This window comes from Phyllopteryx taeniolatus, chromosome 13 (assembly GCF_024500385.1).
Source record: "Phyllopteryx taeniolatus isolate TA_2022b chromosome 13, UOR_Ptae_1.2, whole genome shotgun sequence".
NCBI classification, from domain to species: Eukaryota; Metazoa; Chordata; class Actinopteri; order Syngnathiformes; family Syngnathidae; genus Phyllopteryx; species Phyllopteryx taeniolatus.
This window is the reverse complement of record NC_084514.1, coordinates 5,049,193-5,073,968: the sequence shown is the minus strand read 5'-3', so window position 1 is coordinate 5,073,968 and position 24,776 is coordinate 5,049,193. Positions and strand designations below refer to the sequence as shown.

Genomic DNA, 24,776 nt, shown 5'->3' with positions numbered 1-24,776 from the left:
CTTTTAGCCATTAAGCATATCCATAAGCACAACAATATACCAACGACAACCTGATTGATGAAGTTTCACTTATTTTAAACTTTAAAATTCTTCAAACCAATCTGGCCAAGTGGTTGAACCCTGAAGTTTAGGGTTCAAATCTCAGCTTTGGCCTCGCAGTGTATAGTTTACATGGTTTCTTAATGCTTGTGTGCTTGCGAGAGAACATACTCATAAACCCTTCAGAGAACTATCAGCTAACTGGTTACAATTTTATTGGTTTGATTTCCTTTTACGACTGCTTGCAGTGCTGCGGTGTTCAGAGGAAAAAGCTCTAAATCCCCACAGTACACTCGCTGATGCTTAGTGGCTAAACAGACAAATAAACAGCAAAAAGACACAGTCAGTGACAGGATGGTGAGCACATAACGAAACACTTTGTGGCTAAAGAGCAGTACATGTTGCCCATGAGTGACATGAAAAACAGCACTACCTCAGTAGTTGCAGGAAACCGCGGCAAACACATGGCACTGAATGCATTAAGACACGCTGACAAACGACGACAATGGAGGCCACCGTGAGTCTCCTGTAATAACGTCTCAAAAAGTATAAACGATGAGACTGAGGGTACGCTGCAGCAAAATGGAGACTGTGGAGTATAATGCTGCGGACCTATGCCACAGAAATTGGGTAAGCTAATGTTCGCATGAGTGTTGATTTTTGTAATTTATCGCCGCGTATCCTCGTCGATGTGACGATGATGAATCCGATCAACTAATGAGCGACCAGCAATGGTTTACGTCACCCATATACTGTATTTTCCGAACTATAAGTCGCTCCGGAGTATAAATCGCACCAGCCAAAAAATGCATACTAAAGAAGGAAAAAACATAAGTCGCACTGGAGTATAAGTCGCATTTTTGGGGGGAAATTTATTTGATAAAATCCAAGACCAAGAACAGACATTTCATCTTGAAAGGCAATTTAAAATAAAAATAGAATAGAGAACAACAGGCTGAATAGGTGTACGGTATGCTAACGTAACACATTCAGCTAACGTTACATGACGCATAAACAACGAACTGAGAACGTGCCTGGTATGTTAACGTAACATATTAACAGTTATTCAGATAACTATAGCATAAAGAACATGCTAACAAGTTTACCAAACCATCAGTGACACTCCAAATCTCTCAATCCAATGAAATCTTGGTGTCACTTCTAAACAACTTCGCCAACTCCGGAGGTAGACGATGCGCCGCTTCCTCTTGTACGTCGTCAGTTGCAGTTCCAATTACTCCAGCCTTTCTGAATCCCGACAGGATGGTTTCGGTTGTCACTGAAGCCCATGCTTTGTCGATCCATCCAATGACTTCCAGGAAAGTTGCATGGCGGATTCTCCCGGTTGCCATGAAGCTGTGCTCTCCATCCATCACCCACTGCACAAGACTGCCTTAAAGCTCCGATTCACAGAGATATCAAGTGCCTGGAGTATTTTGGTTAAGCCTCCAGGGATGATGGCAGGTATGGAGTTGAAAACTTTTAATTTATTTTTTAACTGTGGCGTGATGCGCGCTCGTATGCTATCCATCACATCCGGACGCATAGTGTAGGACTTCGTAAGCCATAAATTCATCATTTCTTGATCCATCCACCCGTTCTCATTCACAGCAACTGGAACTGAGGGGGATTGAATTTTTGGCATGGTTTTTCATTTGAAAATGACCATTGGTGGCAATTTTGATCATGCCAGCACCACTGTGAAGTGCGATTTCTCATGACCAGTTGTTACTATAGTCGCACTCTTTTGCCCTTTCTCTGCGACACTTCGGCCCACGGGAATGTCAAACGTGAGGGGGACATCGTCCATGTTAATAATATGAGCCGGTGTCACGTTGTGCTCAGTTACATGCTTTTCAAAGAACTCACGGAAACTGTCGACCTTGGCTTGGAAGTCTGCTGGCAGTTTTTGGGACATCGTTGTCCTTGCTCTGATAGAGATAGCGACGCTGCGATTAATCCTTTCTGAGGCAACGTCAATGTCCTTAACCCATTACGCTGTAGAAAGTCAATCTCCCTGTAGCAGCATCGAATGCAGGACTCTTATAAAATAATGCAGAATAAGCAGGTCCAATCACTCAAGTGTTGTCCATTCAATTAGTGCAACATGTAAGACATGATTCCAGCAATACGTGGCAGTAATTTAATATTATTAAGAGTGTGTTGCAATGCAGGATAAGCACATTGGAAGTAAGGTATTAGATGTGATAAACGAAGGGCCACGTAGTAATAATTTGGAAATTTCCCCATGTGCTGACCCCAATCACAGGATGTCAGTATATACTAAAAGATGCTAGACAAGCTTCACATACAGTCCCCCACTCCATTCAGTTCACAAGGACTGGACACAAAAGCGAACATGAACATGGTGCCCCTGCAGAACAACACAGGAGGAAATAGGATCATGTTCCAAAGGACCAGACTATAATGGAGGCTGGGGAGGAGAGAAAAAAAAAAAAAAAAAAGGGCTGACTCACCCATTCTTTACGAGCACCGTGCAAGATTGTGCGTGCGCGTTTGTGACGTGATCATAGGCTAACAGGACAGCTGAGGACACTGCGTGGGAGCTAAACCTCAATGCATTGACCCTGATGTACCACCTGCAACACTATTGAGCCTCCAGTAGAGATGAATACGATCAGGGCATATCAAATTTACCTCCAATGTTCAACTAATACCTAAAAGGGACACATTTAGCCAAGTTTAAGTTGATTGCTGTTTAACTGTACATATATGCACTTTTATGTAATCTTATTACGTTGTATTGAACAGCTTTTGATTGAAGTAAATATGCTGCAAATTCAACATATGACTATTTTCAGTTCTTTAAAACCTGTCAAATGTCTTGAAGCATGTAATAATTTGGTAAAGTGCATTTTACATTTTTTGTTTTTCCAAACAACACTATTATTATTATTATTTTTTAAAATTATTATTATTTTTTTTATTTTAAACCTGTCCTGTTCAGCTGCATGGCCTTGCAGAATGGTGGATCTGTATGCCTTTGTGCTGGAACAGTTTTGCTGTGCAACAGCGTTGTTTGAAATACTCCCTCTGCTTAGTTTTAATTTTTGTTATTTTATTTTGATGTTTGTTGAAAATGCAGCCGGACAGAAAAGGGTTTATTCTGGGAGTTTTATTAAAATAAAAATAAAAATTACATTCTGATGCTTAAGGACTTCCGACTGTCATTTGTATCAACTATTTAGGAAAATCATAGAAAAATATAATTTGCAAAATAATATGGAACACAGTGTAATTAGGTGGGTGTTAAGATGCACATTTGATTGCTTGTGCGCGTGTGGGCATGTTCCTACCTTGACAGCAGATGTGACTCCATCCTCAGCAGTGCTCTGGCCATTCTGTCAGAGAGCAGAGTTAAGACAATTGTCAGTGTGTGTGTGTGTGTGTGTGTGTTTTGGAATAGTGCACAGAGCGTGCACATGCATACAAAGGCAGAAGACAAAGAACACGAGAAGGAGAACATTTGCAAGACAACGTGGGCTGCACGAGTCCGCCGTAACACTTTGCTCCTCCACTAACGAGGCTGCTAATAATCTACAACTGACAGAAATGTGCGTCCTTCGTGTCCTGCCTTGCAGGTGATCTGCGGTACAATGTGTAATCAGTGTTATGTACAGGAGGAAAAAACTGTGGAAAAGCAGCTGGTGATGTTGACATGTTCACAAACGGTTGGCAAACAGAACCTTCATTCTCAGAGGGCAACCATGCCGCTAAGCAAAAAAAAAAAAAAACAGTAAATGACCCTTCCGCAAATGTTTGTTATTGCTTATAGTAATAGTTTAAACCGTAAACAACAGTTTAATATCATTTCGAAGTCATCTTAAACATCAGCTTTAATACCAACAGCTTACAAATTATTTGATTGTAAAAAACTCAAACCGGATATGCACATGTTCATGCAGAAAGACTCGCCCTGATTTCCACTAACAACCCAGGCTAAACTTGGCTCCTCCCCTACATAGAAAACTTCTCTCTCAGTCAAGCTGTATCACCGCAACACGTTTCCTGGTTTCAACTTTTAATCTAAAAGGCTTCTTCAGTTCTAAATTGTGTGGAGTCTCCCCATACCTGTATATGCCTCTGGATAGATAGTGTGCCCCCCTTGGGGTGGTCACAATAGAGGAGGAGGAGTTGTTGTCTGGCATGCCTGGTGAACAACCATCCTGCATATCAACACTTTGAACTTTAGACCTGAAGAAGCCTATTGAATTAAAGGCGAAACATTGTCAAGTGACAAGAATCGTCTAGTTGCCACGATTTAACCTTTAGGAATTCCGTGAAAAGGTGCCATTTTCAGCAAATAGCTGGGGATAGATTTCTCACACACACAAAAAAAATGCATAGATGTGAATAGTTAACCTCATATATGTGGGGTTCCACCGTATCACATAATACATGACATCAGCATATCACCTGTGTCACTCCTCCTCACTAGACCTCATTTCAGGCATTATCAAAGCATGGTTTTAATGCAGAGGAGATTTTTTGTGACTGGTTTGCTTTTTGTAACTTTTAGCAACAATTTTTCTGGTGGTTAGAGAAGAAGAATGTGAGAAGAGAGTATATCCACTGCAAGTTACTGTGACGTAAATGGACAACGCAGAAAGACTCCGGGCGTGTCCCAAGTACTCCTGTCCAGCATTAGTGAGTAATTCAGTGTTGTAATAGTTGGAGATGATCGCCAGCAGTCATGTGGATTACTGAGTAGAAGAGATGTTTACTTGTTTCATTTTGGTAGGTTTCGACTTCCTGGTTTGTTCCCATTCCGGTACACATGTCAAATGTTTGGACTCTGATTTGGAGATTTTCTTTGATTTCCTGGCAATCTGATTGTACAGCTTGACAAGAAGGAGCACAGAGTGAAAGTTTTTTTTATTACTGAGGTTAGTTTTGCAATGATGTAGAACTGCAATGCATCCTACAAAGAGCTTTCTTGCATTGTGTCAAAACTGAGCATAAGCATATTTATAGAAGCAAATTTATTGATGAAGCTCTTGTATTGTATGTCTTTCAAACAGGTGACGAGCGAGACCATTTTTCATGAAAAATAAGAAAATTGCAAAGAGTAATAGAATAGCAGACTATTAGTCCCACAGCGGGAACATTCCTGTTTTACAGCAGCAAATTTGACAGTACCCACACACAAGAATACACACACAAGGCGTGAGAAACGTTCCTAGACCCGTGTCGCAAAAGATATATTTCAAATCTACCAATCACTGAGACAGTGTGAGTAAAAAAAAATCATGGGGTTTCAAAATTGCTATGTTTTGATTGTGACAATGACTTTTTTTTTTTTTTTTTTTTTTTTTTTTTTAATAAATGGTAAAAAATTAATAATGTATAGGGCAGACACCAAAGACGTGTTGTCCGGTCTCATTTAGATCAGTTAGAGTTGCTCGTGTTGCGGCGACCCCGAGAGACGCAATGGTACGTCAAAGACTGCTGACTCATGACATTTTAGCGGCGACTTTGCCGCTTTGCTGCCTCTTCACATTTGGGAGAATAGAGCAGTTGTTTACTCTTTGGGGGGCTCATCTTGAGAGGGTGATTCATGCGCCGCTACATGTCCAACTATACACAGGAAACATCAGTATGTGAGCATGAATACGCTAAGTATTACTACAGCATATAAGTGCTACTGTACTAAGGATATTTTGCTAATCATCTGATGTCACATTGTACTTCTTTAAGACAGTAAACTTACAATAAACAACGCCTTTGTTAGTTGCAACAGAGAAGTAACATTTTTCCATAGCTGCTTCAAGACACAAATAATCAACAATCAGTTTAACACAATTCAATGAATTATTAGTGATCATTCTAAGTGGAAAGACATTCAGGGCCATTAGACATTCTAATCGTCTTTGGAGATGTGCCCGCTGCATGCACCACATGCACAAATCCGCTACAGTTACAAATGTAGTTTGGCGGCTTGGTGATGACGCGTCTCCTCCACAAGCGAAAATACAATCAATGCTTTTACTGTTTTATGGGTGTTTGCCTTTTTCCTCACACACTAGGCTAGTAGTAGGTGCTAGCTAGCTACCATAATTCATAATCCTTGGGGTAATTTGACGAAGTTAATTAAGTTACCTGGGAACTGAAAAGAAAAAAAAGTCTCCTTTGATAGAAATGCATGATAAATTTTGTACTTTTGACACTGAAATGTGATTTAAAACAAAATGATTTTGCATACAAGAACAAAGAAAAACAACTTATGGAATTCTGCTCCCATTTTGGGCCAAGAATGCCTCCCTCTTGATGAATTCCCCAAATTCCACAATTCCACTTTTACTGCAGGCTTTCTGTATAAGAAAAACAGAAGTTGCTCCAACCCCGAGTTGAGACTTAATTAAAGCCACGACTAAAAGGGACGTCACTCAAGCCTTTTCCTCCAGGCAAACTTAAAAAGCCTTGTGACCACTAAATTAATTAACTTGTAAATCCAGTTAAGACATTCAAATGAGCACTGTGGTCCTTTAATGACGTACAATGTTGTAACAGTAATGCTAAATGGACCATCGCTGGTGAAAAATAAAACACCACAAAGTCAAATATTCTTGCGTGTGGCAACAACCTACATAGGTTCACCCTTTTCCCCTTTTTGATGGTGGATTTGAACTCAAAATGGGCGAACGTGTGCTCTTTCACATCCTCTGTACCCTCTTCCTTTGCCTGCTTCCTGTAGACTGTGCACTCTAAGGCAGGCAGTCGACACAATGACAAAGTCGCCTTGATAACCAAAAGCTAAACAAAGACTGCGAGACGTGTCCTGTCCTTTTCTATATGCTCTTTAATGCAATGCAATGCATTTGAAAATTGCTTATTTTAATCTATGGGTGTTCACTGGCTGTAGAATTGAATTGGATCTAAAAGCGCTGATATTTTGCGGACCTGCTTATTGGACTTTGAAAGAGGCGAGTCAATTCAGCCTAAATGTTCCAGTCATATAATCTCTGAGAGCAATAAAGTGACAAACCTCAGGAATATTTGAGGATAATTTAAGGAAACCAAGAGAAAGTCAATAAGAAATAATGTCTGACCTCCTCTACAAGAGTATTTTTGATGCAACAAAGACAGGGTCAGGTCAAAGGAACAAAGCCTTTTGTGTTATATGTGAAATGCCTTAACAACCAAGAAGAGTGTTGTTGTGTCAGTTCAATTTTTGCAGACGTCTTTTAATAAATATTTCAAGCTGCATCTAGACTGCAAGTCTTTCACACCTTCTCTGGTCCAAATAAGTTGATAGGGTTGTACAGTATTTTGTTACTCAAAAGAAAGTCCAAGCGAGCAAACCACAATGCGTGACAACAAACCAGGTAACACTACACACTTCTTATATTAATCACAATAATGTAAATGGGAATAAAGTTTGGTTTGCACACTACTGACAAACAGCGCAAATTAGAAGCAAAATTGACTTTTGTTTCTCAATAATCTACCAGGCTACTTAGTTGAATATGGGAGATGTGGGATCGTAGCACAACCGAACTACAGTTGAATATGTTTGGGAGTCGGGATTGGTTGAATTGGTAAGCACCCAAGTTCAATTACTGTGTGTACAGCTCACAAATCGAAAAAAGAATAATGGTATTACAACCTCATAATTGATGCCTAAATCTGATTTTTTTTTTTTTTTTTAGACTATTTAAATTTACATTTATATACCGAAGCTTATGGAACTACACTTTTTGTACACGTCTGTATAAAAAGTGACAGTTCACCTTGGTATTGTTCTGTCAATCATCATTCTGGGTAGGGATGGGTATCAAACTACAAATTAGTTTACATTTATCAATGAATGAATATTTATTTTATTTTTTTAAAATATTTTTATATGCCGTTTAGCTGCCGTAAAATACCGGAAAAGTGTGTTTCGATGTATTTTTTTGAGCACAGAGGAGTAAAAAAATAAATCACATTGTTCTTTACACAAAAACAAACTGGTTAAGAGGGCTAGTCGCTCGTAATTTAGTCTGTTAGTTGTAGCCAAACAGTGAACTGCATTTTCCCTCAATTGCTGCGAGATATGACTAATTGACAATAAAATCCACACAATCAACTGACACATTGATAAATTGATTAAGAATTCTATTACTTTTAACATCCCTAATACAAATCACGCGTACTAGGCCCTGCCCTAACACAAGAGTTGTCCTGGTAGGTCCACCAGTATTAAAGACATCAAAAATAGTTGATCTGAAGTCACCATGGCAACACTGGAGATGCCACTTTACTTATACAAGCCAGGGTACCGTCAACATGACTTGGAAGCTGTTACAGCCAGGTAAAATTTCTACACGTACAATCTGGTAGTTTTTATTTAAACCTTGACAGCAAGAATCTGCGTGTGCGTGCATTAGGTCAGTCGTATTACTGACACTGTTCCTTTGACACATTCAATCTCATTAGCCATGCATGGCCGATCCAAGTGGCCCAGTTAATAGCGCCGGCGCTCCCCTGTGCTTCCTCAATGAGAATACAGGCATGCACACACACACACACACACACACACACACACACACACACACAACATTACAAGCCTATAAATAACGCCCAACAAGTTAATAAGGGAGAAAGCCTAGCGGTTAAAACGTGTGGGAATTGAGATGTGCAAACGGTGGTCCAACAGTAGAACTTGAGAGAAAGCGGAACTTTTAATTCCATGCAGTACAACCGTCTGGTCATAAAAAGTCAACAAGCCCAAGGCACCAGTGCTGCTTGAGTTGGTTGGATAAATGTGCTTTACCAACATGGCACTGTATCTAGGCAACAAAAAATACAATAATCACCATTTAGCTGGTCTTTGTAACCCTAGCCGACTCAATTTCTTGGTATCTCTGTGAGTATTGATAGAAGATCACTTTGCTGCTGTCCTGTAATTCCACGAAATAGTTATGATCAATATCTATTTTCCCCTTTTAGGCTAAGGTTTCTGACTTACACCGGCAAGCCGAAGTAGAAAACAACACTTGAAACATTTAGTATTAGCTTCTAGCACAATCCTCCGATGGGCATACAAAATGCATGGGCAAAAAAATATGATGTAGGAATTATGAGTGTCCCCCCGGTAGATTTATTTATGGAACGCATCTACTTGTCTGTTGTGGAAGTTCCCGCTATACAGTAACACTGTAATCTGCAGTTTATAGCTAGCAGGTTTTTGTTGTTGTTTTGTTTTTACAGCTTTTTACATTAATAAAAATACTGTACAATATTGAAAATATATACATAAATATTGATTAAAATGAAGTAAAATGTCAATAAAGGGCTACTGCGATCCGAATTACTACATTGCCGAGATACGAGTCATTGCTCGGCCAATGTTTTTTTTTCTGCGACTCGCGAGCAAAAATTTTAGATACGAACGCTAGTTGGAGGCAGTGAATTTTGAGGGCAAATGCTTGCTTCAAATAGCAACGTCACAAGTGTCTGCCATCTTCGTGGAATTTTCTAAAAAAAAAAAAACTAACAAAAAATACATGCAATGAGCACTTTAAATGCCTCTAAAAGCCTCCATAACAAATAAATTCACGAAAGAAAATTGATTACTAAAGTACGTGACCTATTCTACTACCCACATGGCTATTTTCATGAATACATAAATGTTCCATTTGCGCTCTTTCAGTTTTTACGTCACGTGACGGCGTTTGAAACAACGTGGTTATTTTAATGCGTCGACTGGGAGAACCCCTCAGAATTACGGCCCCTATGAGCTTATTACTATACTTATACACACTCTTCTGGTACCGTTCTTTGATGACACCCAGCCATTCTCTCTTAAGTGTTCCAAGTTTGTTTGTAGCTTCAAATTATGCCAGAGACTGTTGTTTTGATAAGTCTATGGTCTGGCATTCTGCACATGTGACTGAAGAGATTCAGCTTTCTCTGAGTAACAGTCTACATTGTTTTATATACCACATTGTTCGGTATTGTGTGAAACCATCTGATTGTTCAGTACATGCTCTGACAGGCTGCTGGTAATATCTCGTGTTGTTGGATAGAACACTTTAGTTTGTTCTCAACACCGCTGATGGAACCCCATACCTTAGTTAAAGCATGCGGGAGTTTTTTTTTTTTTTTTTTTTGGGGGGGGGGGGGGGGGTTATTTGGTCTCTCTATTTCACTGATTTTCACCTATTGGAGGTGGGTCTGGAAAGTATAACCCAAGCTAAATGGAAGTTTACTGTACTTTTATTTAGAACTGCATGGCGGAGTGGATCAAAGCTCTCACGGGCTTGGTAGGTTCCCCACCCCTTTCTTTAAACCATAAACGTCGAAATAAATGAGATTTTTTTTTCACAAAAGCGCAGTGTTATCACATGCCCTCCTTCACTCCCACAGTCTCGCTCAGGTGTTCCACAGGTCACACCCAGATTAGCTGCACTTAATCCTGCGCGGGAGATAAAGGCATGAATTTGCACACGCTCGAGTGCTCGGGTCGACAGTGGTAGCAAATATGGCGCACCCTCGAGTTTTCAACCCTCCTTTTTCCTCGACGAGGCCGACAATATTACATAATAACCCAAAATAGCTCCATTCGGTTACCCCCTCTCATTCTTTGGCCTTCTATACTGTATGTAAATATGAACACGTTCCACTCAGATATACACATTTCAAAATTGGAGTGGGGGTGCAACTTTATGAAAAGTTTTCGAATAGAACCGAAAATTTCTGTATTTATGTGGTCGAGATCTAGTGGCAACCGGGACCTGTGGACAGTTAGGTACATGAGTGGGCTCATTGGCAGGATCATGACAAATGCCAGAAGCCATTGCAGGTGGCACTGAGTCACAATGGTGGGGATGACTGGTCCCTCTTTATCAGCACTGATTCACTTTAGATCAGACGTCATTGCCCCACAGGAATAAAAGCATATCAATCAAACCTCTTTATGACTCCCTCCTCCTTCCTGTGCTTTTTGATTCAGGTATAATCGTAAATTACATTTTGATCCTTGATTCAGCCGTTTCATGTGTGGTGGACCAGGAAATCAATATGATTACAGCTTTGACATTGAGGAATTAACTCTAAACGTTTGAAGGAGGGGAGAGGTATCTGCTATCTGGGTTCTTGCTCTGAAATGAAGAAATAAAAGTGAGAATTTCCATTTATTTCCATTTTACGGCACCGATCCCAGTGGGTTTTTAAAAGTCCCTGTAAAGTGAAAATAAACATGTCGAACTTCACGTGACTCAAATACAGTATGTGCTCAAATGTCTGCAGTGTGAGCCATAGGCTGAATAACGTGTGCCACTGTGTTTAATAACAGTTAACTTTATCTTAAGAGTCTCTGTTATATGGACCCACACGGAGCGAGGCGTTAAGGAATTAGACGACGTGGTGGGGCATGTGGGGCGGTGGGTGGTGTGGTTGGCTGGGCGGGTGACATTGAGTCCCTGCGGCCCCCGCTGGGTGGCCGGTTGTTGCAGCGGCCACCCAGCGCCCTGGGTCCCTCGGTGTGGGACGTGTCCCGTCCGCCGGGCCGCTCTCGGGTGGACCCCTGGGCCTGATCCCGCCCCTCGATTGATCGGGTGGGGTCCTCAGCTGCCGCGGTGCGGCCACAGCAACTACAGGACACTTCTGTCAGTCTTTGTGCATATAAAACGGTATCATTTTACTTGCATGTATCCAAAGGGACACAACCCTAGGACTCTTCCACGGGGTGTGGGGTCACGCACTTACTGCACCAAATAACTCATGAAAAATCGCTCGTGTATACTCACTTATACTCTCGTCCAGTAGACTTTAATAATGTACATAATTAATGCCACCACACTTCAGTTGTACAGTCGAGTTCACGACCCTTGTCCTGCATGCTTCTTCTCCTGTCCTTGTCCTGTTCTATCTTGTCCCGTCCTTCCCTCACAGGGTGTAGCACTACAGCCCCATGCAACACTCATATTTAATGTTTCATTGTTGTAGATAATCTAATGATTTACTTCTCTTATCCTGTTTACAATCAGTGCTTTGTCTTTTGTGTTTGTTTCTCTCTCCCGTCTAGAAACTTTGTTCTGGTCGACTGATCAAGTCTGATTCACAATAAACCTCAATTATAATACCACAGCAGAAGCTTAAAAACGCCACTGTGACACAGTAAAACTGTTCCGGCATAAAAGGGATACAGATTTTCCATTCTGCTTGACCTAACAGCCAAAAAAAAAAAAAAACAGAACCAAAAAATAATAATAAAAAATGAAAGAACAAGTCAACCCAACTCTAGTCTATACCTGTACTAAGCCAGGAAAAATAGAGAGGGCTGGAATCAAGAAGGACGTCTTACACCAAAACGTCATCTAAAAACGGTGGCCCCGAATAGGTTAAAAATTTGGAAGATGATGAACCTAGGCTTTTAACCTTATCAGTGTAGTCACTTTGAATCAGAGGGAAAAAAAAAAAAAATCCATTTTCTATGCCACTTGTCATCATTAGGGACACGGGTACCTCGCTCGATTCCAGCTGACTTTGGGCGAGAGTCGGAGTACACCCTGAACTGCTATCCTTAAAAAGGATTCTTACTTTTCTAATAAAACAATACGATTTAGAATTGCCTGAAAATTACAGTGATGAAGAGGAACATGAGGCAATTTCAGGTAACACATAGCAGCAATCGGACGTCAATTACCTTAACTCGGACATCTTGGATCAGTAACGTTTACAAATAAACCATCCAGTCATTCATCCATTTCCTGTACCGCTATGTCAATCCTTAATTTTGACAGAACACATTTGAGGATTATTTTATAAAAAAAATAAAAATAAAAAAAAATTAAAAATAAAAAAAAAAAATGGTGAAATCACCTGGGCGCTAAATTGAGAAAATAGTTTCCACAGTCCACATGCACAACTGTCATTCAGAGGTTTGTTGTTCCAGGGTAAAGTGCCTCCAGTTATAATACGCCATTAGTTCTAAACTGATATGAAACCAAGGCTACGTTCACACTGCAAGTCAATTCCATTTTTACTTTTTGGCCAATGTGACACAGATCTGATTTTTTCATGTCAAATGTGAATAGAACAATTCTTATTTTTTCATAGCCGACCCAAGCCTCTTTCATATGTGGATATAAATCAGATATGTGTCCCACGCGAGTGCAATCTGGACGCTCATTCGTCATTAAAAGGTGACAGACGTGACAATTGTTCAACAAAACTGACACGCCACAAAACAGAAAACAGTCAGTGGCTAAAAGAAGATGTTTTACAACTGATAAATAGAAGTAAATGTTGTCTCCGGTTCCACAAAATCCTTGAAACTGACACAAGCGCGTCATGATGAGACTTAGGAAGATTTACTTCGGTCAACACGGCGCCGTGTTCGTCCGCTTGCGCAACGTGATGCCCTGTTTTGTGTGCGTGTGTGTGACGTCACGGATACGTTTCGTGCACAGTAGAAGCCGCATTTGTTTTTGCTGTCAACGACTACATCAAAAGATCGGATTGAACAAAAAAAAATCCAAATTTGGGATCATGCCCTGCACTGTGAACGTAGCCCAATAGGTTAAGAGGACTGGTTGAAAATGGCAGCAGGTAGACCCTGACAAAGAACATGTACCAGTAATGTGACCTCAGCTACCTCCACCACCTTGAATACAAACCTCTATCCCTGAAAGACTGCAAACTGTGACGACAAGGAACCTCCAAGGCCAAAATGGACCAGGACCAGACCTCACAAAGTATCACCGCTCAAGTTAGCGGTCATGTCACTGCACAGAAAGTTGCTCCGCCCTCTTGTTTCCTAATCAGCCAACAGGACTGCGCCATCTTTCTGATGGTCCAACATGCTTACTTGGCATGGACCCGCTAGCTCACTCTTTCTGCTCAATTGCTCACGGGCCCGAGGTGTCACCCTGGTGCTGGTGCTAGCAAAGTGTGCAGCGGCCCGGTGGCTCAGGCTGAAATGGCACCGATCCCGCTCTGAATGGCAGGGACTGGTGTGATCAAATTTATCACAGCTTGGGTGATAATGAATGCAAAGTGGAGTGATGTTGTGTAGTCCGAAGCGAGAAAATCACTACTTTTTTTGTTTTCAAATAAAACTGCACATTTTCCTCCATCAATCATCATGCAATAAAAAGACAAGCAATTACACTTGACACTCTTTGCAGGAACAGCACTACCATCTGTTCAGAGGTGCTGCTGACAAGTGGATGGGACAAAACCATGTAACAAATCTACTATAACAACACAATTTGAGCAGGTGACTCATTTTTCCTGACAGTAGTGTATAATATGGATGAATGAATCACAACTCATTAACTCATCTATTTATATTCATTCATGTATGTTAGGTGCTCCACTTTAAATTTAATTGCAGTTGCTGCTAGTGTCATTTCCAACTTCATATACAGTATTGTACAGTGAGCCCCGCAAGTATATAGCAGTCCATCGTTCAAATCCCTGCAATTTTAACAGATTTTTTTAAGTGATCTGTTTTAATGGGTTTTTACAGAATACTTACTCACTGCAATGCCCTTGCATGTCAGAAAGGAGTGCCACAGTCACAGATGCACATTTCAGCTCTTTCTTGAAACCGAGTAAACGCAATGAGCAGACTCATGCAGGAGCTGCTGTCAGCCACGGTTCACACCCAGACACTTGCCTGTGTCACAAGGCTCACCACGAGGCCCCGCCTCTTAAAGTCACATCTAACACACAGACACAATACGTACAGTACTTTCTATACATTTTATGCCTGCAATTTTTGTATGTTTTAATAAGTTTGTTTAAAAATGTTTTTTAAAAACTTTTGTGTTTTAATAAGGTTAAATGTTTAAAGCAAGTGGAAGGTGTACAAATGTTTTTTTCTTTTTAAAAAGTTTTTCTATATCACAGATTTTCACCTATTGCAGGTAGGTCTGGAACGTATCCCTGCAGTAAACAGGGATTCACTTTACTGTATCAAGGATCCATGTATACTGATCATATGCAAGTATACCGCCGATGACTATTTTAACTGCTTTTGTTTACATTCACATCTAGTAGTCATCATCGGAGAGTATTCTTTTGATATATCATTAATGCATGTATATGTATTCGGGGTCAACCGATCAATCGGCCGATATTAACCCTTTTCAAATCCGCAAAAATCATTTGATTTTTTTTTCTGCAGATTTTTTTTTAACATATTACAACACAGGCGGCACAGTGGTCGACTGGTTAGCACATCTGCCTCACAGTTCTGAGGACTGGGGTTCAAATCCCTAAAAGATGGAGATCAACTTCTGAGACCAAGATGTCCCTTTCCTATCAGGGAGGCTATTTAAGTTAAAAGATAGATATCAACTTCTGGGACGAGGATGTCTCAATCCTATCAGTTAAGCTTTCCATCTTTGCGGAAAAGAAGACTGAGGACATTGTGTGATACTGTGCACAGAGCCACACAAAGGGGGAGATCAGAGACAGAAAGCAGGAATATTACATAGCGCCCAGTGCCGGATGAAGCGGATTCCTGCAGCTGTTCAATCTTACAGCGTCAATGATGTTCCACAGGTTGTCACTGCGCAGTTGTCAAGGCAGACTTACACTTATAAAGGTGGACCCTCCAAAAAGATCATTAAACGTGGCTCTTGACCAAATTATTTATGGAAACATGCGCACAAGAGTCAGAATAGCTCACTAGAATTCAGTTCAACCAGCCCCAAAGGATCAACTGTGGACATTTTGCATTTTCTTTGGCATTATGCAAGAGAGAGACAAGCCTAAACAGGGGGTGTTAAGAGATGACAAGAATGATATAAACTGGACGTCACGTGAAGTCCACTTGATTCTTAATGGAGTGTCTCGCATTAGTTAGATGACATTAACTGATTTTTGGTGCAGTTGTGCATTTGTCAGGATGGTTTTCCCCCCAAATCTTCCATAGTTCAAAGTTCGTTGATCTGCATGGCTTGCACAATCAACATAGCTGTAGAGTGGACTTGTTTAACAAAAGCTTAGTCAGTGTTGCCAAATGGGACCAGTTTTGACTGTAATTCCCACTAAGAAACAGACAACATGAGCAGAATCAGTTTGACATTGTTTTTCGTGTGACACGAAATGACACAGTGGAAGTCAATCACGCCGAGCATTGCCAAAGACATGGTGCCCACTTATATGATGCAAAAACAATGGACACTTTGGAAATATTTGATCAAAGGTATGTGCAAATATTTTGCTGGGGCCGCTTTGCCTCACCTGTCCAACATAAGAACATATGGACCAGCCGAGCAATGTAGTTTTATGGCTCATTTTATAATGTTAAATTGTGAATCATTTAAAATGTTAACGTATTAAGGATCATGTTTACATACATGTTTTGACAATAGGGAAAATATTAGTAAGCGCAAATGGCTCGCTATCTAGCGGGCCCATTTCCACTAGCGAGCTAGCCTCAGCCTCATAATCATAGTCCACATGACAGAGACATGTCAGGGAAAGTTAACTGTTTATTACATTCGTTAGCCTGGCTGGCTCGCTAGCTAAAGGAGTGAACCGGCGACGGGCTCGTCCAATACATGACCGCCCCTCGCTTAGTGTTGTGTCGGTGTGTGGGTCCTCATAACAGACACGCTTAAGGGAACGTTAACTGTTTATTAAACACAGCGGCACACGTTATTCAGTCTCTGGCTCACATTCGTATTTTGATTGAAAGTTTAGAAGGGTGAGTTTTAATTGCATTCAGCGGACATGCCCACAGTGGCCGAGAGATAGGAGGTCTCTATTTTTCACAATTTTGGATCCTCATTTTATATACTTAATGTTTTCATTCATTCAAATTTGGTAGACTTGTTATTAACACTCTTCTTTGTGGTGTGTCAAATTTAGACTTTGTTTTTTCTCTCTCGCTTTACATGGTTTTTAATACACCCCCCCCCCCCCCCCACATAAAAAGATACTTTCTCAGAATAATCTTTTAGTGACAACTGACAATCTGGCCTCTGCTGACTTTGATCCGAAGGGGGGGGGGGGGGGGGGTGTCCGCATTGATTTATCTTTTACACACCAAACCTGATTACCATCATTTTGGGGGCAATTTTAGCACAGTGTACCTCCTGCAAAAACGCATTTCTCTGAGCTTGGCAATGCTCTTGAGATGAAGCGACAACGTGGAGTATTTCCAAATAAAGATAAATCTGGAAATAACTGAAGATAAGCGATGGATCACCTTCAGATAAGAGTAAAACACAGTCTATTAATAATAATAATAATAAAATGCCTGGTATCAATCAGTCCAATGCAAGCACTTCAAGCACCTTCTAGGTCAGTGATTCCCAACCACGGAGAAATTACCCAATTTAACTTAATTGGTCTGAAAATAGTTATTTACTACAAATAATGTATCTACGTTAATCTAGCTATACCAGCGAGTCAGCAACATATATTGACAGGCAGAACAATTAAATGCTCTTTCACTAGATGACAGAAGATACAATTAACCAGTGTGTATCGTTAGTTGGGAACCACTGTAGTATATTCAATTTTTTAAAAAATATATATTTATCACATATTAGCGGAGATGGTATTTAAAAGACGTATATCGGAGGAGCAGGGGCGCGAGGGGAAAGGTACAAATATGTATGTTTAATGTGCACACTTACCCTCACCAAAATCAGACAAGAAAACTACCGGTTGTGAAATCGTTACAATTTCAAGTCATTCAAAGCAACTTCCCTCCAGTGTAGGCGCTTGCTTGAAAAAATTCCAAAAGTCAAGCGTAGTAACTTGAATGAAAACGTTGAAATGTTGCACTTGCGGTTACCTCAGTTTCCAGCTGGACTAGTTCCATGGTGGGCCACGGCTCGGCGATCTGTGCGAGCGGCATGTTGGCAGATTTCTCCCCCCACCCCCCACGTCAAGATGCACAACTTCTCGGCTGGGCTATGGTCTCGGCGTCGGTTCGGTACTGTCCAGACACAGTCCTCGTTGCACCTCTCGGCGGGGGTTGGGGTGGGGGGGGTGGGGGGGTATCAACAAACAGGTGCAATCGTTTGATTTAATTCGGTTCGCTCCAAAGTGATAATCCAGTCGGGAGTAGATTAAATCCAGTTACTATTAAACAGCCTTGCTGCTATCAGATTTTGACAGGCGGAAACCCGTGTGTATATAATAATAATTTAAAAAAAAAAAAAAAAAAAAAAAAAACCACAATCCTAAAGGAATGAACCCAAGTCCGGAATGGCTTCACAGTCGAAGCCGAGCGTGTGTCCTGACACCTGCTCGCCTGGCTCCCTCTTCTCAGTCTTGTCTCGGTAGTAAAATGCTCCGCGCAGCCTCCGAGCCGAGATTGTTATTTGCACACTCCCAAACACGGGATTCATCCTGCCCTCCTTTTCTCTCTTTTTGTTTTTTTTTTTAAACCACGCTACTCTACCGACCAGGTTCGATGTCGCCATCATCAGGCAGAGTGGTGAACTGCAACTACGTCATGGCTCCGTAACGCTTGCTTTCGATTTACTGTACAAATACTGTACAGTAGAATGACATTCCATAGAACAGTGTTTCCTAATTGAGCCAAAGCACATTCACTACTCACATAAAATTACGGATATACGGGTGATTTCAGGATGAACTGAAAATGCGCTATAAATAAACTTCACAGGTGAACTTCATCTGACCTTCGCTTAACATTTGAATGCATGTCCAACTGTTCAATGTAGCAGTACTTTCTGCACTTGCTTACTGTTGATTGAGACGATCAGTTTTTTAATGACGTTCATTGTTGTCTATTGGTTAGCATGTCTGCCTCACAGTTTTGAGGTTTGAATTTCGGCTGAGGCCTTCCTGTGTGGGGTTTGTATGTTTTCCCTTTGCATTGTGTTTTATCTGGGTACTCCAGCCTCCTCCTGAAGTGGATCAAAGTCGGACAGGCGAAGCGCAGCGAAAGCCTATCTTGAGTCTGAGTCCTGTGCCGCCCAAATTAACCAACATTTTTGCAAGTTTTTCAGTGTCAAAAAATAGACAAAGTATTTTGGTTTCAAAAAAAAAAAAATTCTAAGATGCCAGTGAATATTCTCATCCATCCAGGTCAATTCATTCTCAGGGCACTGAATCAATGACAACTGGACTGTACTGGTTGTTTTAGAACACGTTTTGCCAGTTGCCATTGATCCAGTGCATTCAGAAAGAAAATATTCTCTGTTTTTTATTGGGGGTTACACTCAGCCAACTTTTGCATTTGGCAAAACAGGTGACTGGCAGAGTCCTATAGCGGGAGACACAGACAAAGCACTTGTAAAAATATTTAAAAAAAACATCTACAATGTCTTTTGTCTTATCCAAGATGTCTTCAAGTGCTACCAAAGTTGACCATATCTGATGTTCAGGCTTCATTCATGTTTAGATATGTCATATGAAATACCTATAAATAAATGATATACATCTATTTAACTTTTGTCTGAAGATGCCAGCGATAAATAAAACAATATTCTAGCAAGTTCAGGTTCAACCATCATGACATCAGCCAGTAGTTATCGTTGTTATCGCTGCACACACACCGCCTATTTGTTTTCCAGTTTAGTCACGTGATGTTCCGCATTAGGCCTTATCAAAAATTTGCCTGAAAACTATTTGTTTTTCTGTGCTGACAAATTGGCTAAATTAAAGAAAAAGAAGTAAATCTCTTCTGGTGCTGAAAATACTTAAGCAGGCGCTCTAACCACCGTGTCGTCGACTACGGTACATTAATTAAAATATTTATATGAAATGCAAAGCGGCACGGTGGACGACAGTTCTGAGGACCGGGGTTCAATCCCCGGCCCCGCCTGTGTGGAGTTTGCATGTTCTCCCCGTGCCTGCGTGGGTTTTCTCCGGGCACTCCGGTTTCCTCCCACATCCCAAAAAACATGCATTCATTGGAGACTCTAAATTGCCCGTAGGTGTGAATGTGAGTGTGAATGGTTGTTTGTTTGTATGTGCCGTGCGATTGGCTGGCAACCAGTTCAGGGTGGACCCTGCCTCCTGCCCGATGATAGCTGGGATAGGCACAGTGCTTACCACCACTGTGTGGCCCAATATTATAGTAGGCTATCAATAAATCAGAATAAGACAAAGATAAACTTAGACAAGCTAAAAATGTGTTTGTTGACATGCACAGATGATAGGGAATATTCATCTCAATGCTCATGCTCTTCTTGTATTGGCTCTCAGTATTGTGCAAGTGTACCTAAAGTTGTGACCAGTGAGTGCATTCTGATGTGTTGTTGCATGTTTTTTGAAGGTGTGTTTGACTTGTCTGCAGGAAAGCAAGTACACACAACATTGATTAGAAAAAGCTTGAATTTTGGTTTCGCAACCAAATGCAGTGCTGTTTGAGTGTGTTTGGGCTTCATCTCTTTCCATTGACAACAGCTCTTGTTGTGAGGGTCCTCTGTGATATAACACACCCCTTCTGCCCACCACACTTCCCCACTCCATTCAACGGCAAAGTGCTTCGCTCGCAGCCTGCTCCGGTTACTATTGGCAACTGGAGACCATCAAACTGCAGATGGATCAGATGTATTCTTCTTTTTGGGGGATTCAAATAAGGATGAACGCGAGGCATGTGGACCAAACAATGGGCAATGGAGGATGGAGCAGATAATTTGGTGTCTTGTCTTTTTTGATGGATATGTTTGCCCAAGCAGCCTGAGTGAGCTTCAGCGTGAACTGTCATCAACATGTACAGTACAAGAGCCTTCATTTTATATTGGAAATACTCCATCTCTCCATTTTTATTTTGATAGCGCTTGTCTTAAGGCAAGAGGCAGGGTACACCCTGAATCGCAAGGCACATATAAACAAACAACCATTCACACTACATTACACTTACGAACAATTTAGAGTCTTCGATGAACCTAACATGTATAGGTTTGGAATGTGGGAGTAAGCTAGAGTACCTGGAGAAAACCCATTCAAGTACAGGGAGAGAAGGCGCAAACTCCACACAGGAAATGTACACTCAGAGGCCAATATTTTAGGTGCGAAGAGAGAAAAGAGCTGAACTGAGCTGCACTGAGTGGGTGCACAATGTATTGTTTGCAATGGGAGAAATTAAATTCCGTCAAATACAAGAAAACTTCACATTAAAAAAGCTTGACTAAAAGCTTGAAAGCTTGAAATACACAGTATTAAGTATGAGTAAAGTACGTATAAATATAGAAATAATATAATCATGGAAAAAAATATTAGACTAACGGTACCTTTGATCTAGCACTAGCCGTTTTCCACGGTTTTCTTGATAATAACCAAAGTTATATTTAATGCTACAATTTAGCTTTTATATTCTTCAGGTAAAACACCTTTAGTGGTACCAGGTATTTTACTGAACAAGAAACTGAAGAAAAAAGGGTTGTCTATTTTTATATTATATAGTTTTAATATCATACATATTTTGTATATAGATGTACAATTTTGTATACATACAAACACACAAATATTCATCATATAATATAGCTGTATATGATAATGCAGGCATTGATCTAATTATATAAAAAAAAGACTAATTGGCTAATTCCATTGTTACATAATTTTTCAAGTTTATCGAAATGGTTTGACTGAATAAAAATAAATTAAGTATTTGAAGTTGTTTGTCAGTTTTCAATTCACTGCTTTTCTTGATCTTTTAGATTTTTGCTGTAGTATTGTTTCAGTACAGGTATTAAGATACTCGATGCAGCTATAGTATCGAAGTCAGAATTTTGTTACCGTGACACCACTAATCTTCATCTTATACCTTACTGACGGTGTCAACAAAAACAGAGCATTAATATAGTTGTAAAAGCAGAATGTTGGATCTTATTCGATTGAACAGGGAATACGTGTCTTGTTGTCTTGTGTCAAAGGAATATTTCAACTTTTAGACTTGCAACAATATATCAATGCCCTGCGATTGGCTGGCAACCAGTTCAGGGTGTACCCCGCCTCCTGCCCGATGATGGCTGGGATGGGCTCCAACACGCCCACGAACTTAGTGAGGAGAAGCGGCTCAGGAAATGGATGGGAACAACATAGCAACAATGGAATGTTTGCGGCGGCACGGTGGCCGACTGGTTAGAGCGTCAGCCTCACAGTTCTGAGGAGCGGGGTTCAATCCCCGGTCCCGCCTGTGTGGAGTTTGCATGTTCTCCCCGTGCCTGCGTGGGGTTTCTCCGGGCACTCCGGTTTCCTCCCACATCCCAAAAACATGCATTAATTGGAGACTCTAAATTGCCCGTAGGTGTGAATGTGAGTGCGAATGTTGTTTGTTTGTATGTGCCCTGCGATTGGCTGGCAACCAGTTCAGGGTGTACCCCGCCTCCTGCCCGATGATAGCTGGGATAGGCTCCAGGACGCCCGCGACCCTAGTGAGGAGAAGCGGCTCAGAAAATGGATGGATGGATGGAAAGTTTGCGCTCTTAAAGATACTTGAAGGGTAAAACGAGGGCCCACAGGGAGCTGTACATCTACTGAAAGGGTCACAGGGGGCATTGTGTCTTTGTAGATCTAGAGAAAGCCTATGACAGAGTACCCAGAGAGGAACTGTGGTACTGCATGCAGAAGTCTGGAGTGGCAGAGAAGTATGTTAGAATAATACAGGACATATACGAGGGCAGCAGAACAGTGGTGCGGTGTCCTGTCGGTGTGACAGACGAATTTAAGGTGGAGGTGGGACTGCATCAGGGATCAGCCCTGAGCCCCTTCCTGTTTGCAGTGGTGATGGATAGGCTGACAGATGAGATCAGACTGGAATCCCCGTGGACCATGATGTTTGCAGATGCCATTGTGATCTGCAGTGAAAGCAGGGAGTAGGTGGAGGAACAGTTAGAAAGATGGAGGCATGCACTGGAAAGAAGAGGAATGAAGATTAGCCAAAGTAAGACAGAATATATGTGCATGAATGAGAGGGGTGGTAGGGAAAGAGTGAGGCTACAGGGAGAAGAGATAGCAAGGGTGGAGGACTTTAAATACTTGGGGTCAAGCGTCCAGAGCAATGGTGAGTGTGGTCAGGAAGTGAAGAAATGGGTCCAAGCAGGTTGGAACAGGTGGAGGAAGGTGTCAGGTGTGTTATGTAACAGAAGAGTCTCTGCTAGGATGAAGGGCAAAGTTTATAAAACAGTGGTGAGGCCAGCCATGATGTACGGATTAGAGTCAGTGGCACTGAAGAGACAACAGGAAGCAGAGCTGGAGGTGGCGGAAATGAAGATGTTGAGGTTCGCTCTCGGAGTGACCAGGTTGAATAAAATTAGAAATGAGCTCATCAGAGGGACAGCCAAGGTTCGATGTTTTGGAGATAAAGTTAGAGAGAGCAGACAAAGATGGTTTGGACACGTCCAGAGGAGAAATAGTGAGTATATTGGTAGAAGGATGATGAGGATGGAGCTGCCAGGCAAGAGAGCGAGAGGAAGACCAAAGAGAAGGTTGATGGATGTTGTGAGGGAAGACATGAGGGCAGTTGGTGTTCGAGAGGAGGATGCAGGAGATAGGCTCTCATGGAAAAGGATGACGCGCTGTGGCGACCCCTAAAGGGACAAGCCGAAAGGAAAAGAAAAATTGATTGTCACGCTCTTCTCTCTGGGCACCAGTAGCGACAGATCCATCAGTGTGCTCATGTGTTCAAAGTGAACGGTGAACTAAAGGCTTTAACAAAATGAACACAAAGTGCCCAAAAGTAACACATAAACCCTCTGTGATGCTCCAGTGCCATGACAGCTGACAGTGATGACTCAGGCGAACCCCAGGGATAGCCCCCCACTTACTGTCAGCTTGAAGTGAAGCATCATGGGAGATGTGACTCATTCCTGCATGCGTAGCGCTCAAACAGAGCATGACTTGAATAGACTTAACTGCGTGTTGAGGGAACCTCAGGAAAGGAATCCTTGTATTGGTGCTTGATTATGTAAATGTTGGATGTCACTTCTGCACTGACACAACCTATGCATTGAGGGATAGGGCTTGTTCTCATATATTTTGTATGATTTTGGACAAAAAGTAAAAGTGTTTTGCTGCTTTAATAGAAAAACTAAATGACACACCGATGCTGCACTCAGAAGAATTTAGTAGGATTTGTAATAAGTCCTACAAAAAAAGTAAAACGTTGTTTCTAAAAGGATTTGATTTGCCGGCAGCATAGTAGAAAGGAGGTTAACACGTCTGCCTCACAGTTCTAAAGTTCTGTGGCTGGAATCTCAGCTCGGCCTTCCTGTACAAAGTTTCCAAGTTCTACCCGTGTTCTGACGGGTTGTTCTTTGGTCCACATAAAAAAAAACAAAACATGGCTGGTAGGAGGTAGGTTCATTGAAGACAAATCGCCCCAAGGTTTTAATGTGATCTAGAAACAAGTCCTCCAAGGCAGAAATCTCACATGATTTAACAAAAACGAAGAAGAACAAACACTTTCAGATATGCCGCACCAATTTTCCCCGAGTGTTTCCGTAGGGATCGGAGGCGGGAGTGTTATAAAATGGTGATGTAAAAAAAGACAAGCTTTAGAAAATAGTTTTTGCCGTCTGAGGAGCCAACTTTTAGACGAAACAACGACATGGATTAGGACATTTATTTTATTTTTTTTTTTACTTATGGCTGCTTAGTTGTTCCTCAGTCAGGGCGTTTTTTGATTGGCTACATTCCGTTCCACATCACAATTTACAGAGTCATGACTCAAGAGTAGTCCTAATCTGGTGACCAACAACAACAAACGTTGTTGTTGGTCACTGCGCTTGCCAACAAAGGTTTCTCCACGAAGTACTCACTTCTGTTTTACTTGAGGATCATAT

At 41.3% G+C, this 24,776-nt stretch overlaps 1 protein-coding gene across 2 annotated transcripts in view; it reads right to left on the bottom strand.

Moving 5' to 3' along the window:
• rps6ka1 (ribosomal protein S6 kinase a, polypeptide 1) overlaps positions 1 to 18,347 on the bottom strand; it is a 53,613-nt gene extending 35,266 nt beyond the window's left edge. The window contains exons 1-2 of one of the 2 annotated variants that reach the window (XM_061793909.1): positions 17,807 to 18,347; positions 3,357 to 3,401 (exon numbers count right to left, since the gene is read on the bottom strand). In XM_061793909.1, coding sequence (XP_061649893.1) covers positions 3,357 to 3,401; positions 17,807 to 17,869 — 108 coding nt within the window. In that variant the 5' untranslated portion in view covers positions 17,870 to 18,347. The remainder of the gene's footprint in view (positions 1 to 3,356; positions 3,402 to 17,806) is intronic. The other variant, XM_061793911.1, reaches the window with a different exon arrangement.
• Between the last annotated feature and the right edge of the window lie 6,429 nt (positions 18,348 to 24,776).